General features: G+C 30.7%; 1 protein-coding gene across 6 annotated transcripts in view; it reads right to left on the bottom strand.

Moving 5' to 3' along the window:
* LOC145252670 (uncharacterized) overlaps positions 1-17,962 on the bottom strand; it is a 487,453-nt gene that overhangs the window by 115,793 nt on the left and 353,698 nt on the right. The window contains exon 1 of one of the 6 annotated variants that reach the window (XM_080112459.1): positions 9,735-10,176. The exons of 4 other annotated variants lie outside the window; for them this stretch is intronic. In XM_080112459.1, the coding sequence (XP_079968585.1) occupies positions 9,735-9,756 (22 nt within the window). In that variant the 5' untranslated portion in view covers positions 9,757-10,176. Of the gene's footprint in view, positions 1-9,734; positions 10,177-17,962 lie in introns of those variants that run through there. One more of the 6 variants, XM_080112456.1, reaches the window with a different exon arrangement.

Genomic DNA, 17,962 nt, shown 5'->3' with positions numbered 1-17,962 from the left:
AGATTTTTTTTGTAGATTTTGATCAAAAATTAATGAAGGGAATTTTTTATATGGATTATTCTAGCTACGTGCAAAATGAATGGCCGATGCTTAAAATGTATAGACATTTTGACTTCTCCCTTAACTTATTCAAAAGTTAAGAAATTAACCAATTTTAATAAAATTTTCAGTATTTATCAAACAATGATCATGGTCATGATAAACCCATTACTTTTTACTTAAATCTTAGTGGAAATGTATCATTTTGTTTAAACAAAAAATATCTTTACTAAAGTTATGGTTTTCTGTAGTTAAAAAAAAAAATGCATGAATTTATTTTTGCTTTTTTTATGAAAAGCATCGTAAATTGTAACAAAAAAATTATTTAATCTTTAGAGGAACATTACAAAAAAAAACCCTAATATATAACTCGGATAAAAATTAATTTCTCAAACTACCGATACTATTATTGAATTAAGCATTGTTTATTTAATATTTTCATACAAAAGTTATAATTGCAAAAAATTAGATTACAAGTTTCGCATATATGTAAGATTCTAATATTTTCCTTGCTTGTATGAATAATTAACATAATTTTTATATAATCTTGAAAAATAAAATTCTTTTTTTTTTTTTTAATTCAAAAGCAAGAACATAGAAAAATAATTTTTAAAAATGGTAAAAATTATACAAATGTTCACAAGAGGAATGTACAGAGGCACGGCAAGGAAAAAAAATAATAAAACCAGCACCCCCTACCTCCCTTTAACTAGCTGATGTCATTTTCAGACAGCCTTTCGACTTTCTGACATTTTGGGCTTTTGTATAATAAATGTTTAAACGATGTCCGTTTTCTTGTGATTCTCGCTTTTGGAGGATAATTAAGCTATTTTTTTGGACAAAACAAGGTGTTTTTTTATTATTTAATTCAATATCTTAGGACTTTACTAATTATCTTTGAAATAGATCCAGAAAATTAATATTTATCTTTCAAATTATTTTTACAATGAATTTATTTAACTTCAAAAGTTAGCTGCATTTGTTAGCTCACCGAGTATTTTCTTACATTAGGTCCACCTCGACAATTTTCTTTAAAATGATATTTGTAGGTTTTCAATTATGCTGAATATGAAAATCTAATTTAAATTTTGCAGAGACAAGTCATTATCGAGATATAAAGACCTGTATTATGCACTGAAATTCTTTGGCGGTCATGTTTTTACGTGCATGCATGTGCAATAAACAAGTCTACTTCGCAGCGATTTTAAAGAAAATTGTGGAGGTGGAACTAATGTAAAAATTTATCGCTCGCCATGTCGATGTGAAAACATTTTTCATTATAATTCTTTTTTTTTTAGCGAGTACTCCTTTAAGAAATTAACTTTAGTCTTTAATCTTTAAAATACAATTAAAAAGTAGTCAGAAACCTACAAAAAAAAAAAAAATATGATAAATCGGCTTTCAAAACTATGTCCCCCATTTTTTCCCATTTCTGCATGTACCTCGATTATTTGAACGATTGTTCTTATCTTGGATGTTATTCTCACAACTTTTAGAAAGGGTATGGTTCAAAATTCTGTATAGATTTATGAGTTTGTCAAAATGTATCTGAATAAGGTCAGGAGTTATATTAGGTGAAATGTTAATACACCAAATAATCCAAAAAGTTTTTTTTTTCATACGATTGGCGAGAAATATTTTGAACTTCTCAACTACAAGATCTGACAAAAATATCTCCATATATAATATTTTGATTGTAGAAATTCACAAGACCAAACTATGGTAGGTTTGCAACAACAAATTCCACATACAAATTTATTATGTCTAGACTATTAGCCACTATCTTATATAACTTTAGAACACCTTTTTTATACACATTTAAGTTGTTATAATTAAATCCTACATTTTATTCTAGGAGCAACACTATCACAATCGCAACCATCTTTAGAGGAAGTAGTTCCTATTTTTTCCCTCATAATATCAAGTCCTCCTACCATCCCCAGTCATCACCGGGAGGAATTCTGCACTTTCCACAGATATGGGGTTTCATCCTTCATAACTGGATCATAAACTCATAGATATAACATAATCTTTCCCTTTTCTGATTCAAGAATAATAAAGTCTCCCCAGAATTATTCCACTCAATCTGATTGGCTGACCTCAGACCATTCCTATATTCCGGATTAACTGTATTCGCATGCTAAATGAATGCTAATGTGCCATTCAAATATGGCATTGCATACTCTGAATAAATTGCTGTGTTCATTTTCTTGCATTTTACAGCACCATTTTGTATTTCCTCTCTCTCTTTCCCTCCCAACTCTCTCTCGCTTTTTACATTTCTTTTTATGCCAAAGAAAAAAAAACATTTCATGGTAATGCCGAAGAAAAAAACAACAAACATTTCCTCTCTCTCTCATTTTGTACATTTATTCCAGTAATTATTTTTTTTCAAACAATTACGTTTTTATTCAAATATATTTTATTTAAACCTGCGCAATCAATTACGATCATCCCGAAGAAAAAATAAATTTTTTGGTAATATCATCTACTGGACTGTTAAAACATTTTATAGTTAAGTATATTTTTCACACACACACCCTCTTATAATAAAAAATATATAAAAATATGTAAACTTTTATCAATTGATTTATTTTTTTTAATCGCATATCTTTTTAAATAACTATGTTTATTTAAGTTAATGCTATACATTTTGGCAAACTGTTTCCTGCCTGCTGGAAAACTGCTTCTGTGATACCAGTTTTCAAGAATTCTGGCGAAAGAACTAACCCATTAAATTATCGCCCCATTAGCCTCCTCCTACTTTTCGCCAAAATATTTGAGTCCATAATTAATCAAGCTTTAGTCCATCACCTTACAGATGCTAAACTTCTGATCGACCAACAATATGGATTTAGGCAAGCCCATTCCACAGCAGACATCCTAATTGTAATCTCTGAATGTATATACCATTCACTTGACAAAGTAGGGGAGGGTAGAGCTGTAGTTCTAGATATATCTAAAGCTTTTGACAGGGTATGGCATAAAAATCTTCTCAGGAAAATCAGATCATATGGTATTACTGAAAGAATACTTAACATAATTTAATCCTTAGATAAGAGAAAAATCCAGGTTGTCCTCGACGGTCGTACATCTAAACAATATGATATAAATGCAGGAGTGCCTCAAAGGTCTATCCTTGAAACTCTATTATTCCTAATATTCATAAATGACTTCCCTGACAAAATTGTCTGTGAGATGGGTATATATGCTGATGACAGACACGACAGAACAAATGAACACATATCAACAGAAATGGCAGAAACACTAGAGGATGACCTCCAATCTGTAGTGGAATGGGGACAAAAAATGGTCACATTCAATGCTGCCAAGACTAAACTTGTTTCCTTCAATAATTACAAGAAACGTTCTCTACCACCAATAGCAATGGCCAAAGACTCTTTATCTGAAAGTACATCTTTTAATCTCCTCGGCCTAACATTCACAGGAAACAGGAGTTGGAACAATTACATTGAGAGCATTGCCAGAACCGCTGCGAAGAAGGTAGATTCTCTCTACCGTGCTAGAAAGCTACTAATGCCCGAAAGTATCCTGTACCTCTTTAAGGCCACCATTCACCCATGTATGGAGTACTGTTGTCATATTTGGGCTGGTGCATCTGCTACTAGTCTCTCACTCCTAGACAAGGTTCAAAAGAGAGTCACCAGCCTGATAGGTCCTGAACTGTCATCTAAGCTTCAGCCTCTGTCCCATGGGCAAAATGTTGCACCCCTCTGCCTGTTCTACAAGTATTTTAACGGTGAATGTTCCGACGAACTGCAGGCACTTGTACCCTCCTCAACGTAAATACACCTGACAAACAGCTAAATCCCACCCCTTCACAGAAGAGATCCCTAGATGTAAGTGAGCTTTCTACTCCAATAGTTTCTTCCCCAGAATCGCTAGACTTTGGAATTCCCTTCCGGGTTGTTGCTTCCCCAACTGTACTGATATGCGGAAGTTCAAGTGTAACGTGAACCGACATCTTGCTGCCCAACTCCCTACATAGTACCCCTGTAGCTTATGTCCCTGATAGTAGCCCCCCACATGAAAGTGGCAATGTGCCTTGTTTGGGGTGAAAATGAAAAAAAACAAAAAAAAAAAACAATGAATGTGTCACACTTTTGTTGCAGTTTTATCAGTTTCAAAAACAGTGCAACAGAAAATAGTTTCACAGATTTTAAACGTGAATATTTCACATTTGTCAAAAATTTTAAACGTGAATATTTCACATTTGTCAAAAATTTTAAACGTGAATATTTCACATTTGTCAAAAATTTTAAACGTGAATATTTCACATTTGTCAAAAATTTTAAACGTGAATATTTCACATTTGTCAAAAATTTTAAACGTGAATATTTCACATTTGTCAAAAATTTTAAACGTGAATATTTCACATTTGTCAAAAATTTTAAACGTGAATATTTCACATTTGTCAAAAATTTTAAACGTGAATATTTCACATTTGTCAAAAATTTTAAACGTGAATATTTCACATTTGTCAAAAATTTTAAACGTGAATATTTCACATTTGTTAAAAAAAATGTTAGCATTTGCCGATGAGTATGCTGACAACGATTATTATGATTAAATTTGAGAGAATTATTCCCTCCCCCCTTTAAAAAAGGGGGTTGTCTACTCCGAAGGCCATTCTTTACAGGGGTGTTGTGGGCGTCTATTCCGAATGCTAGTCTTGAAATGGGGAAGTTAGTGGTGTCTATTCTGAAAGCCATTCTTTACAGGGGTGTTGGGGGCGTCTATTCCGAACGCTAGTCTTGAAATGGGGAGGTTGGTGGTGTCTATTCTGAAAGCCATTCTTAACATGAGGAGTTTCGGAAGTCTATCGCAAACGCTGTTTTTAACATAATATTCAAAGAAGTGAAGTGAAAAAGTCGTAATTGTTTAGTTTTTACATGTTAAAAAAAAAGACAACATAAAACTGGAATTTAATTTAATACTATTGATGGAAGAGTTAAAAAGAAGAGGAAGACTTGAACAACGGAAACAGCTAAGACTGCTACCACTGATTTCGATTACTCTAAACAGTTCATATACAGTGAGAATCCCTAACTTCTAAAACTTTTGTTTTTACTTTCCATTATTATTCTAATGGACCATTTTTTGTAATTTTATTAATTCATACTGATTATACGCATTCTCTGCACTGCGTTCTTTGAATTCAAACAGTATCTGGAGGTTATCACTCCAAACCAGTACTAATTGCCAGTGAAAGCCAGATTATTTCATTTCGGCCACGGCCGCCAGTGTCTGCAATTGTTCAGAGACGGCTGTGGTCACCAGCAGCAACCGTAGTTTACTTTTTTGCCAGCGGGGGGGGGGGGGAGCTTCCACCGGGCAACGCCAGTTAACGGGTCCTGCTAACAGCTAAAAAAGTATACATTTAAATACTTTTGTAGACCCTGCAATTTTAATTAGTTGCCCTGTTCAGTGATCAAGAGGCCATCCTCTCATGTATTACCTCCTCCTTTCGCGGTTGGAGGGGGGGGGCTATCTCCCCCCCCCCCCCTGCACCGATTGTTTGAGGTGAATCTTACCATGTAAGTAACGGGCTCGATTCAAGATTTTTTTTTTAATGGCTCCTTACTGGCTTTGAGTGTCCTTATGGCAGTCATCATTGCCTGTCCCAATCTTGATCCTGTGTCACACCTATACCTCATGGAGAGGCTTGTAAATGGCAATATTTTGAAAGAATCTACGCCCGATGTTTCGGCTTTTGAAAAACGTCGCAATTTGTTACTAAATGTTTTTAGTTTACTTTTAAGTAGTGGGCGGTTTAAATGCCCACATTTTGAAACATTTTTTGTTTTGTTTTAATATGGATTTAAAACAAGAAGGAAAGTAGTAAGAAATTATACAGGTAAAAATAAAAATAACTATTACTAAAAATCGCAATAAGTAGTTCATGTAATGAGAGAGGGGGTAGGCGATGAAAAGAAAACAGAGGACACGGGCAAAGTCAAGTAGTGTCCATCCGATAGAAATAGATAAGAGAAGCCAGGTGCGCGTGTCACATAACTAGGAAGGATGAGGTTGTTGATCAATTCTGTGGTCGTGGTGATATTTCAGGGAAGGGGTTTATTAAGGTGTCTGCCAAATTACTGTGAGGTTATGTTTGTACTTAAGCACAGGAACTAGAAATGAAGACAAAACTTTTTTTTGTGGAGAGAAAAACAAAAGTTTATGGTTAGTCGTCTTTGGGAATTTCCCGAATTTAATTTCTGTTGGTTAGAATTAATCTATTATTATTATCATCATCATGTGTTCTTGTTAAAAAAATGATTACTAAAAATTAGAAATAAACTTTTTAACATTTATTTTTGTAAATGAACCAACTAAAATTTTTAAGGTCATGTTTATGTCTTTATTTATTTATTTTTTGGTAAATGTCTAGATTCTTTCAAACTCCAAAAAAACTTTACAATGACGACTTTCGGGGGCGCTGAAAACGAATATAACATTTATAAGTGGCGCAGAGAAATAGTTTTCATGGTATGAAGAAATTACTTTTTCAAAAAGTGGGGATCACTTTTCTATACAAAGTAAAATGAGCACCCACTTTCTGGCCACCTAGTGATAATTTTATATTTTTGGGTTGCCTGAAATTTACTTTTTTGTAAATTTTTACTTACTTTCCATCTTAACAATAAACTTTTATAAAATGACGATTTTTAAAGGTTTTCGGATATGCCGAAAACGAACATCGCATTTAAATTTGCCGCAAACAAGTAATTTTCCGAATATCAAATAATGTAATTCTGATAAAATATGCGCGCTTGCGCGTACACAAATGGTCACCACCGATAACATAAGGAATCACATTGCTTAATATCCGGAAAACTACTTATTTGCAGCGTTATCATTAAGTGACCAGAAAATGGGTGTTCATTTTACATAAATTTACATAGAAAAGTGATCGCCACTTTTGAAAAAAGTAATTTCATGAAAACTTTTTCTGTGCGTCACTTTGAAATGTTATATTCGTTTTCAGCATCCTCGAAAACCTTTAAAAGTCGTCACTGTAAAGGTGTTTTTAGAAGAATTTAGACATTGACCATTTTTTTTTTTTTTTTTAGATTAGTGTTATTTTATTTATTTTAAACTACAGCAGGTTTAGTTTTTAATGTATTACTTCAAAAATGAAGAGTTGGGAAGAGCTTTTCTTATGTTAATATAACCGATTTGTGTACTTGAAAATAAAATCAAGAACCCCCCCCCCCCCGGTCTCTTTTCAACCAGCTGTTGATGTGTAACAACAGTAACACGAAATACGTGTGTAGTCGTAAAAACGAAGGTGAACATCTTCATGATCGGCGAGTGGTCAAGATAAAAATAGACAGGTTCAAAGGTTGAAATGATGACATTTTCATCTTTTGAATTGGACCATTAAATTTTATTCGGTGCTAAATGGCTACTTTAGTATTTTAAAAATCATATTTTCACTATTTAAAACAGTGACACTTGTTTTTGTAGCATTAAATTCCACAATCTTAAGTTATGAAAAAAAAATTACAATGTTTTTTTTTTTAATAAATAAAAAAGAAATATAAGTTAACGTAAAATGAAAGAGATTGTTGCAAAAACAGAAACTGATAATCTTACAAATATGAAATGTAGCTTTCGACCAGTTTGAAATAAGGAAATTAAATGATATCATGGGGGGGAGGGGAGTGTTGTAACTAAAAACTAATTGTTAACAAGTTGTTTAATGTCACCAATAAGCGATTAAATCTCGTTTCTTTCTGACATGAAAGCAAATATTTCTTGATAAAAATTGAAATATAACATACAGCGTTAAAAAACTGGTAAATATAAGAAAAAGTTAATTACTTTAAATGAGTGTAAAAAAGATAAATCAGAGATAGGGAAAGATATGCCGGAGTTTCCATCACATCATGGTATTTTTGTTTGGTGTATAATTCAAGTTAATAAAAGGCGATCTGTTGAAAAATAGTATTTTAATCACGATGGGTTTATGAATTCATCTCCTGAACTTTCTTTGGCACTTTATTTGAACCAAATTGCTTTTGTTTTTTAAACATTAATCCTAACCTTTCTGCAGAAAAACCTGTTCTTTAATATCTGGGAACAAAAAAACAATACTGTTGGTGAAGTGGTGAGATGAAGTAAAAGATTAAAAAATTAGCACTTGTGCAAACTTAGAAAGCCATTCTTAACATGAGGTGGTGTTAACTGTTAATGACACAGACGGAACTCTCCTAAAATAAAAACAAAAAACAAATGCCCAACCTCACCCTTTAATTTTAAAGAAATCGAACCAGCGAGAAAAAAAAAAAAAAAAAGTATACCCAAAAGGTGAGTATAAGGGTTACTCGCCATACAAAGTAGTTTTTTTCTGTTAAATTTTGTTTTTACTTTTTTAAGCAAGAAACTTTTGTCCAAGTTTGTAAGCAAAAAAATAATTAATGGTTAGACATGTTTAGAATTTTTCTAAGATGCGTTACTAAACTTAAATCTGTTTCTTCTATTATTATTTTGATTGAGGGTCAAAACAAACGGGAAAGTGTTTCAGGTCACAAAATGGACCCCCCCCCCCCAAAAAAAAAAACTTTTTTTTTTACAAACAACCACAGGTGAGAGAGAGAGAGAGAGAGAGAGAGCAGACGAAAGGAGGTAGGAATGATAAAGAAGTCAATAAATAAGATATTTGGGTCAAAATTATGGATTTAAAAATAGGAGTATAATAATTTAAAAAGTGAAAGGAGAATGGGAAAAAACAAACATGTTTAACTTGATGGTTGTGTATGGGAATGACTGCATAGACATCCGCCATTTTAAAAACTGTCACTTGTTGATGAAGATGAGGTGAATAGTTTCCAAGTGGAATAAAGTAAAAGGGTTTTACGTTGGAAGATGGAACAATGTGGAAAGAGAAGGGAAAAGTAATAAATTAGGGAAACTAATAGTGATGGGGAAATTTTGATAAGTCGAGGTCGTTTAGTTCGAGAGTCTGGGTCGCAGTAAAAATAGTTTCAAAATAATGTTGGTAACCAGACAAGTTAAAGACGAGAAACAAATTAGTTTACTTTTCTTTATAATTTTTTTTTTTTTTTTTAATATATATTTTCGTTTTCTCACTATTAAAAGTAGTAGTTAATTTGCATAGAACATGAGAAAACCATACTTTTCTTCGGTAAGATTACCCCCAGGTATGTTTTGTGTGTGTGTGTGTGTGTTTTACAATAGAACAGACAGAAGACATCAGCAAATGGTCGAAACCAAAGTAACGATTACATAAGCGTTGAGAAGACTGTTCTAAAAAAAAAAAAAAAATGTAGTACCTGTTAAGTGTTCAATCTTTATTCCCCACCCCTCCAAACCAGTGTCCTCACATTTTGAGAATTTGGATTGTCCCTACGTGAAAACCGACCTCGCCAGGAGGCAAATTAATGGTATTGAAAAGATGGAGGGATGAGACCAAAAAATTCGAATGGAGAAAGGTGTTGCCATCCCCGGAGAGGAAGTGTTGAGAACGACAAATTTCTTACATCAACTAAATAAAAGTTTTTAATAAATGATGCGAAATAGATTAGATTTTTTTTTTTTTTTTGCCAACTCTAAAAAAGATAGCGAATTAATTTAGAAATACTGGTGTAAAGTTCCTAAATTATATATTTCAAGAAGAAAAAAGTTATAAAAAAGAAAAGAAACCTTACCTGCGTCGGGAATTATCGTCATCTTTTAGAAATGTTCTTGTTGTTTCTGCAGATACGAGGAAGAAGAAAAGAAAGAAAGCGGGGGAAGAAGGGACAACTGTTGACGCTCGGGAAAGGGAGAGGGCAGTGGTCAGATGGCTTTGTTTTTTTTTTGGGGGGGGTAGTTATTTTTTTAGTTGATGGAGAGAAAAGGAAGACTAGGATGCTGACACAGTCTTAATAAAGTTGAAGTGTAGCAGCAGTCGTCATTATTACTACTACTACTACTACTTGGTACCACAACAACGACGACTCATAGCAGTACAAATAGTCATTCTATTAGCAGCAGTAGTTGTAGCAAAATGATAACATAATAATAACGTGTTCCTGCTTCCCATTCTCTCTCTCTCTCTCTCTCTCTCTCTCTCTCTCTCTCTCTCTCTCTCTCTCCTACCCTGTCACCGATGTGAGGCCTGACATGACGACAAACTTAAATCTAATCATGATGATGATGATGATGATGATGATGATAGTATCCAGCATCAAAATGAAACAACGCAATTCTTTTTTCTTTTTAAACTTTATTTTAATTCCATGAAATAAGACAACATAACATCACCACGCAAAACAAGTGAAAAAACTTTTGCAAAAATTTCAGAAAGCATTTATTGTATTTCTCGTCTTATACACATCTGTTCGATACATACAGTCTCATCCTCCTCCCCCTCCGCCTCTGATAAAGGCAAATTTTGCACCGCTCTCTCTCCTCTTTGAAACTGGAATCACCACTATAAACTAACTTTGTTGTTGTGAGAGCGGGCGACAGGTCAATAAATTGGAAGAAAAACGAAAAGTGACAAAAACTATAACAAATATTTCTGCTTATGTGGAGCATTGTAATGCCCACAGACAGCGGTTTGTTTAGTATCTCAGTTTTGTAGATCGACGTATCGACTTCTTTATTTTTTGTTTTTTAATAAAATGGGAATTCTGGATAAGAATTGATAGACCCCACTCTCAACCATATATATTCTTAAACCAAGGTTCTTGGATAATTACCTTTCCAAAGAAGGAACAACGTTATCACAAGGTCTGCGTTCGCGTCTGGTATTTAATTTATAGAAAGGAAATGCGTCATTTTATTTATAATTTTTAAAAATGATAAAACTTAATAGAAATGTTATTATGGGGTTCAGGACTTGGAGAAAGAATCCACAAGTGTCCTCATTTATTCCTGGGAAACGCCAGGTATGCCTTAAGTGTAATTTATTTTAATCAATCCTTCTGTCCTTCTACCCCCCCTCCTAAAAATTGATGAATATAATGAAAAATGTTATGGCCTGTAAGTGTGATCAAAGGGGCATAATGTTCCTCGTTCAATCCCGGATAATGCCGGGTTTTCCTGCTAGTAATCTATGAAAGACCTAACAGCGTAACTCAGTTTCAGTTAATACAATAGACGCACGCATTAAACAAAAAGCACATAAAAAAAAAACTAATAGAAATCTAAGAAACATAAGGAAAATTGTCGAGTGAGAAAAAATATCTACATCATCTATTTCTTTTTTTATTATTATTATTTCCTCCCCCTCCCCTCCCGTCTACGCAACAGCTTGGTGTTTCGGCCTTCTTCCTTTACTTTTTTTCTAATAACAAAAAGTGACGTGGATGCGTAAAAAAAAAAAAACGATGCGAAAAAGACTAGGAAAGAGAAGAAGAGGTTGAGGGATCAATTTGCATGGCTTTTTACTTCATCGAACCAAAACAAAAAAAGGCGAGCGAAAAATTAACGTTTTTCTTTCTGGGATATTGAATTGGAAAATGAAAAAATAATAAAAACTATAAAAAAAAAAAAAAAAAAAATTAATTATCAGAGCAGAAAATAAAGCCGAGCAATCTTTACCTAACGTTTTGTTTATTTATTTATGCCAACGGGCATGAAAATATTTAAGTTAATTTAACTGAAGTTAATTAAAAAAACAAAAACAAAAAACGGTATAAGCTAGCTTATTTCACGTAAACTTAAAATGTTTTTGAAACTTATGTTTAAAACATAATTTAAAATATAAAATGTTCATTTATTCGCAACATTTAAAATATATACGAGAAATGAAAAAGAAGATTAAAAATGTTACCTATAATTAGGTAAAGTTTTTTTAAGTAAAGCAATAAAAATAAATGGAAAAATGAAACAAAATAATCTGTTGTGCGAAACATTTGTATCCATTTATTATAAACTAGCAATAACAACACAAGTTTCTTTAGAAAACGAAAATGAAGTAATAAATGATATTCACATTTAATCCGTACTTTGCTTTATGTATTTCTTCTGATAACAAAAAAAAAAAGATGTATAAATTTTATTTTCAATTAACCACGCAAAAAAGTTACAACGACAACAACAATAGCAGTAGCACATACTTTTAGAATATTGGCAATACTCGGCTTCTTTATATGGACAAGTTTGACACAGGGCGAATTTAAAGTAGGGTTTTTCGACTTTTATTGCCTTACAATACAGCAAAATGATGTAAGCTAAAAAAGCCATCGTCTCGGCGTTTCATGTTGTGAATTGCCTTAACAAGCGCTTCGTATCGATTTGAGGAAACCCATTGAGGCTGCTCCCAGCCTGCTAAGCCAGACGGACATCCAATATTTGTTTTGGAAAAGAACATTTTATTAATTAACTATTACTTGTCGCTGCTGAATGATTTATTAAGAATTAGATGATTTTGATAAACTTGCTAAATGCTCATTTCGACCCGTGTTATTCCTGACAGTTCGTTGCTAGTATTTTTTCAACACTTCCTTTTTTATTTTTCCTCTTATGATATAATGAAATTAAAGTGATTTAAATTAAAATAAAATAAAATCGAAAGTGGAAACAAAGAAATATTTGCGATTTTTCTTATTGTTGTATGAATAACAGAATTAAAAGCATAAACAAATAAATATGCCCGCTTGCGCTTCTTCGATAGGTTTCTATAGTAACAGATGATTCGAAACGCTATTTGTACAGCTGCTTCTCGGGGAGGATATACATACATACATACATATATATATATATATATATACATATATATATATATATATATATATATATATATATATATATATATATATATATATATATATATATCGTAAGTAGTTGTTTAAAACTAAAAAAGAAAGTGTGTGTGTGTATGTGTGTGCGTGTGTGTGTTTTAGGGCCCAGCTGACACACAAGTAAAGGAAGACAAACCCGACATCCGACTAACAAACAGAATCTTTCTTTCTCCCATTTCAGAATAAATAGGGATGTTTTTACTAGGATAACCTAAGGAGTAAATATGGTATTGCGGTGACTACTGAAGTGAACGTAATGTACAAATGGTGAAAGAATGACACCAATAATGCTTACGCAAATAAGGCAAAATGCGACTAATTAAAAGAAGGAGAGGCCGAGGTTGACGAATGACCTTCCCATGAACTATACGCACATTTAAAAATTTGCCTAATTTGTAAATAAAACAATTTTTTTTTATATTGGTACAGTTTTTTAACTAAACAACATTGGTACAGCTTTTTAACTAAACAAAATTGGTACAGCTTTTTGACTAAACAAAATTGGTACAGCTTTTTAACTAAACAAAATTAGTACAGTTTTTAACTAAACAACATTGGTACAGCTTTTTGACTAAACAAAATTGGTACAGCTTTTTAACTAAACAAAATTGGTACAGCTTTTTAACTAAACAACATTGATACAGCTTTTTAACTAAACAAAATTGGTACAGCTTTTTGACTAAACAAAATTGGTACAGCTTTTTAACTAAACAACATTGGTACAGCTTTTTAACTAAACAACATTGGTACAGCTTTTTGACTAAACAAAATTGGTACAGCTTTTTAACTAAACAAAATTGGTACAACTTTTTAACTAAACAACATTGGTACAGCTTTTTAACTAAACAAAATTGGTACAGCTTTTTAACTAAATAACATTGGTACAGCTTTTTAACTAAACAACATTGGTACAGCTTTTTAACTAAACAAAATTGATACAGCTTTTTAACTAAACAAAATTGGTACAGCTTTTTAACTAAAAAAAATTGGTACAGCTTTTTAACTAAACAAAATTGATACAGCTTTTTAACTAAACAACATTGGTACAGCTTTTTAACTAAACAAAATTGGTACAGCTTTTCATTAAATAAAATTTGTACAGCTTTTTAAATAAACAAAATTGATACAGCTTTTTAACTAAACAAAATTAGTACAGCTTTTTAACTAAACAAAATTGATACAGCTTTTTAACTAAACAAAATAAGTACAGTTTTAAATAAACAAAATTGGTACAGCTTTTCAACTAAACAAAATTGGTACAGCTTTTTAACTAAACAAAATTGGTACAGCTTTTTAACTAAACAAAATTGGTACAGCTTTTTAACTAAACAAAATTTGTACAGCTTTTTGAATAAACAAAATTGGTACAGCTTTTTAACTAAACAACATTGGTACAGCTTTTTAACTAAAAAAAATTAGTACAGCTTTTTAACTAAACAACATTGGTACAGCTATTTAACTAAAAAAAATTGGGACAGCTTTTTAACTAAACAAAATTAGTACAGCTTTTTAAATAAACAAAATTGGTACAGCTTTTTAACTGAACAAAATTGGTACAGCTTTTTAACTAAACAAAATTGGTACAGCTTTTTAACTAAAAAAATTGGTACAGCTTTTTAATTAAACAAAATTAGTACAGCTTTTTAACTAAAAAGAATTGGTACAGCTTTTGAACTAAATAAAATTTATACAGCTTTTTAACTATACAAAATTGATACAGCTTTTTAAATAAACAAAATTGGTACAGCTTTTAACCTAAACAAAATTGGTACAGCTTTTAAACTAAACAACATTGGTACAGCTTTTTAACTAAACAAAATTAGTACAGCTTTTTAACCAAACAAAATTGATACAGCTTTCTAACTAAACAAAATAAGTGCAGTTTTAAATAAACAAAATTGGTACAGCTTTTTAACTAAACGAAATTGGTAAAGCTTTTTAACTAAACAACATTGGTACAGCTTTTTAACTAAACAAAATTGGTACAGCTTTTTAACTAAAAAAAATTGGTACAGCTTTTTAACTATACAAAATCGATACAGCTTTTTAACTAAACAACATTGGTAAAGCTTTTTAACTAAACAAAATTGATACAGCTTTTTAACTAAACAAAATTGGTACAGCTTTTTAACAAAACAAAATTGGTACAGCTTTTTAACTAAACAACATTGGTACAGCTTTTTTACTAAACAACATTGGTACAGCTTTTTAACTAAAAAAAATTGGTACAGCTTTTAATTAAACAAAATTGGTACAGCTTTTTAACTAAATAAAATTTGTAAAGATTTTAACTAAACAACATTGGTTTAGCTTTTTAACTAAACAAAATTGGTACAGCATTTTAACTAAACAAAATTTGTACAGCTTTTTAACTAAACAACATTGGTACAGCTTTTTAACTAAACAAAATTGGTACAGCTTTTTAACTAAATTAAATTTGTAAAGCTTTTTAACTAAACAACATTGGTATAGCTTTTTAACTAAACAAAATTGGTACAGCTTTTTAACTAAACAACATTGGTACAGCTTTTTAACTAAAAAAAATTAGTACAGCTTTTTAACTAAACAACATTGGTACAGCTATTTAACTAAAAAAAATTGGGACAGCTTTTTAACTAAACAAAATTAGTACAGCTTTTTAAATAAACAAAATTGGTACAGCTTTTTAACTGAACAAAATTGGTACAGCTTTTTAACTAAACAAAATTGGTACAGCTTTTTAACTAAACAAAATTGGTACAGCTTTTTAATTAAACAAAATTAGTACAGCTTTTTAACTAAAAAAAATTGGTACAGCTTTTGAACTAAATAAAATTTATACAGCTTTTTAACTATACAAAATTGATACAGCTTTTTAAATAAACAAAATTGGTACAGCTTTTAACCTAAACAAAATTGGTACAGCTTTTAAACTAAACAACATTGGTACAGCTTTTTAACTAAACAAAATTGGTACAGCTTTTTAACTAAACAAAATTGATACAGCTTTTTAACTAAACAAAATAAGTACAGTTTTAATTAAACAAAATTGGTACAGCTTTTTAACTAAACAACATTGGTACAGCTTTTTAACTAAACAAAATTAGTACAGCTTTTTAACCAAACAAAATTGATACAGCTTTCTAACTAAACAAAATAAGTGCAGTTTTAAATAAACAAAATTGGTACAGCTTTTTAACTAAACGAAATTGGTAAAGCTTTTTAACTAAACAACATTGGTACAGCTTTTTAACTAAACAAAATTGGTACAGCTTTTTAACTAAAAAAAAATGGTACAGCTTTTTAACTATACAAAATCGATACAGCTTTTTAACTAAACAACATTGGTAAAGCTTTTTAACTAAACAAAATTGATACAGCTTTTTAACTAAACAAAATTGGTACAGCTTTTTAACAAAACAAAATTGGTACAGCTTTTTAACTAAACAACATTGGTACAGCTTTTTTACTAAACAACATTGGTACAGCTTTTTAACTAAAAAAAATTGGTACAGCTTTTAATTAAACAAAATTGGTACAGCTTTTTAACTAAATAAAATTTGTAAAGATTTTAACTAAACAACATTGGTTTAGCTTTTTAACTAAACAAAATTGGTACAGCATTTTAACTAAACAAAATTTGTACAGCTTTTTAACTAAACAACATTGGTACAGCTTTTTAACTAAACAAAATTGGTACAGCTTTTTAACTAAATTAAATTTGTAAAGCTTTTTAACTAAACAACATTGGTATAGCTTTTTAACTAAACAAAATTGGTACATCTTTTTAACTAAACAACATTGGTACAGCTTTTTAACTAAACAAAATTTGTACGGCTTTTTAACTAAACAAAATTTGTACAGCTTTTTAACTAAACAAAATTAGTACAGCTGTTTAACTAAACAAAATTGGTACAGCTTTTTAACTAAACAAAATTGGTACAGCTTTTTAACTAAACAAAATTGGTACAGCTTTTTAACTAAACAAAATAAGTACAGTTTTAAATAAACAAAATTAGTACAGCTTTTCAACTAAACAAAATTGGTACAGCTTTTTAAATAAACCAAATTGGTACAGCTTTTTAACTAAACAAAATTGGTACAGCTTTTTAACTTAACAAAATTTGTACGGCTTTTTAACTAAACAAAATTGATACAGCTTTTAAACTAAAAAAAATTGGTACAGCTTTTTAACTAAACAAAATTGGTACAGCTTTTCAAATAAACAAAATTGGTACAGCTTTTTAACTAAACAACATTGGTACATCTTTTTAACTAAACAAAATTGGTACAGCCTTTTTACTAAATAAATTGGTACAGCTTTTTAACTAAACAACATTGGTACAGTTTTTTAACTACACAAAATTGGTACAACTTTTTAACTAAACAACATTGGTACAGCTTTTTAACTAAACAAAATTGGTACAGCTTTTTAACTAAACAAACTTTGTACAGCTTTTTAACGAAACAACATTGGTACAGCTTTTTAACTAAACAAAATTGGTACAGCTTTTCATCTAACCAAAATTTGTACAGCTTTTTAACTAAACAAAATTGGTACCGCTTTTTAACTACACAACATTGGTACAGCTTTTTAACAAAACAAAATTGGTACAGCTTTTTAACTAAACAAAATTGGTACAGCTTTTTAACTTAACAAAATTTGTACGGCTTTTTAACTAAACAAAAGTTATACAGCTTTTAAACTAAAAAAAATTGGTACAGCTTTTTAACTAAACAAAATTTGTACAGCTTTTTAACTAAACAACATTGGTACAGCTTTTTAACTAAACAACATTGGTACAGCTTTTTAACTAAACAAAATTGGTACAGCTTTTTAACTAAACAAAATTTGTACAGCTTTTTAACTAAACAATATTGGTACAGCTTTTTAACTAAACAAAATTGGTACAGCTTTTTAACTACACAACATTGATACAGCTTTTTAACTAAACACCATTGGTATAGCTTTTTAACTAAACAAAATTGGTACAGCTTTTTAACTAAACAAAATTGGTACAGCTTTTTAACTAAACAAAATTGGTACAGCTTTTTAACTAAACAAAATTGGTACAGCTTTTTAACTAAACAAAATTGGTACAGCTTTTCAATTAAACAACATTGTACAGCCTTTCAATTAAACAAAATTGGTACATCTTTTTACT

This window comes from Euprymna scolopes, chromosome 29 (assembly GCF_053919585.1).
Source record: "Euprymna scolopes isolate OS-2025 chromosome 29, ASM5391958v1, whole genome shotgun sequence".
NCBI lineage: Eukaryota > Metazoa > Mollusca > Cephalopoda > Sepiida > Sepiolidae > Euprymna > Euprymna scolopes.
The sequence above is the reverse complement of the archived record's forward strand: the minus strand, read 5'-3'. Positions and strand labels throughout refer to the sequence as shown.